The following is a 1579-nucleotide window of genomic DNA, read 5'->3' on the forward strand; positions in this document are numbered from 1 at the left end:
GCATCTCCAAATTGAGACATGTTGCCTTCTCGAGCGCTGGTTGGCTCGGACAAACCTAATCTCGCCCTGGCCGTGCATCTCGACAAAACGCGGACAGATTCCAAAACCATGCAATCGTTTTGTGTTGCCACCACAGCGTGTGCCATTTTCGCACATTTGATGTGCTACCGCGGATTTGTTGTGTAGTGATCGTACTGTTGGTCGTGCGTCACGCGTTCTCGTGCCGGACCCGTGTATGTTACAGTTTCATTGGGCTTCATAATGTTCGTCAACACGTACGCCGCCATGAAGCTGCCCATGGGAATGTTGGCCGCTCCGTCCTCAGTCAAGACGTACGGCGACCTCGGTGAGTGGGCTTTCGGCAAGTGGGGTCGCTACTTCACCATGGTGTCCCAAATGGGGGTGTGAGTGATCGTACCGTGCGCTTTCGTGATCCTTGACAGTATATTACTGGAAGTACTCTTCCAGGATTGTTTCAGCACAACTCAATGCTCAAAAGAAGATATCGCTGTTGCTGACATAGCTTCGGCATGCGCTGTGCACGCATAAATAAATAACTCTAGAAGATTTACTCCGTCAGCTCCTTAGAACTGGTCGACCTCCGGGTGGCACGTGGGGCATCGCATCTCCTCATTCAGCTTCGGTACGATGCATTCGTCGTGGAACTGGTGACCGCATGAAAGCGTCGTCGTGTAGCTCAACACACTACTACGGCGGCTTGACGAGCTGTCCGTCTCGGACGGCGACGGCGAAGCTCCGAATGCCTCGCCGCCCAGACTCGGGCATCCTGCGCCTCATCCGCCAGCTCGTCGCCTTCGTCCGACGTCACCGACGTGGACGAGCACACACTGTCGCGCAAGCTGCCCACAAGACTGCCGCTACCGCCGAGCCCGCACAGCCTGTTCAGCGGGTGGCGCTTGTCGTTCACGCCGCCCAGCATGATGTCCGCCACCAGCTGCGTCACGCTGCCGGCCACGATGGAGCACACCGCCGCGTTGTCTGGCGGTTCACCACGAGCTTCTGCAGCGACGTCAGCACGTGCTCCAGCGCTTCTCCACGGCGAAGTCGCTGTGGCCGCCCAGCCCGAAGAGCACCGCGGAGCCTGGGCAGTAGCTCTTGACGAACGTGTAGAGCTTCAGCGCCAACCGTGGCGCTGTGGTGATGACCTACCTGTTCATTCAAGTTCACATCTCTATCGCCTTCTCGACCATGATGATGCCGGCGTTCTACACGACTGAGCGCCTGGTGCTGGGCATGCACAAGACGGCGCCCATCATCCGCCTTGACGCCGAGCAGGACCAAGAGATCATCGACCAGGATCTGGAGCCGCAGGACAAACAATCGTACGTGCAGGTCATCACGCTCAGGAGATGCCTGGTCGCCCCAGTCTGCTTGAGAAGTCTGATGGCCGGATGTCCCACCTTCGTGCCGCTCTAGAGTTCAACGAGGAGATCACGGAGGAGCAGCTCCGCGACCGTGCAAGGGCGTCAAGAACGCGGTGCGCTACATTGCGCTGCGTATCACCATCATCGTCCTCATGGTGATCGTCGCTGTTGCCGCCCAGAACAAGGCTGCTTGA

The 1579-nt window shown here is 58.1% G+C and overlaps 2 protein-coding genes across 2 annotated transcripts; one reads left to right on the plus strand and one right to left on the minus strand.

Moving 5' to 3' along the window:
- Window positions 1-584: 584 nt before the first annotated feature.
- IUM83_02636 (uncharacterized protein) lies at window positions 585-1145 on the minus strand (the record flags this gene model as incomplete). The annotated part of the gene is made up of 3 exons (XM_067926575.1): window positions 585-665; window positions 779-965; window positions 1039-1145. The coding sequence occupies 3 exons, from the start codon at window positions 1143-1145 to the stop codon at window positions 585-587; spliced, it is 375 nt and encodes a 124-aa protein (XP_067796550.1).
- Window positions 1146-1209: 64 nt separating this feature from the next.
- On the plus strand, window positions 1210-1579 carry IUM83_02637 (Amino Acid/Auxin Permease (AAAP) Family; the record flags this gene model as incomplete). The annotated part of the gene is made up of 2 exons (XM_067926576.1): window positions 1210-1343; window positions 1438-1579. 2 exons carry the CDS (start codon window positions 1210-1212, stop codon window positions 1577-1579), a joined length of 276 nt encoding a protein of 91 aa, XP_067796625.1.

Source organism: Phytophthora cinnamomi, assembly GCF_018691715.1.
Source record: "Phytophthora cinnamomi strain GKB4 chromosome Unknown Contig16, whole genome shotgun sequence".
In the NCBI taxonomy this organism is placed as follows: Eukaryota; Oomycota; class Peronosporomycetes; order Peronosporales; family Peronosporaceae; genus Phytophthora; species Phytophthora cinnamomi.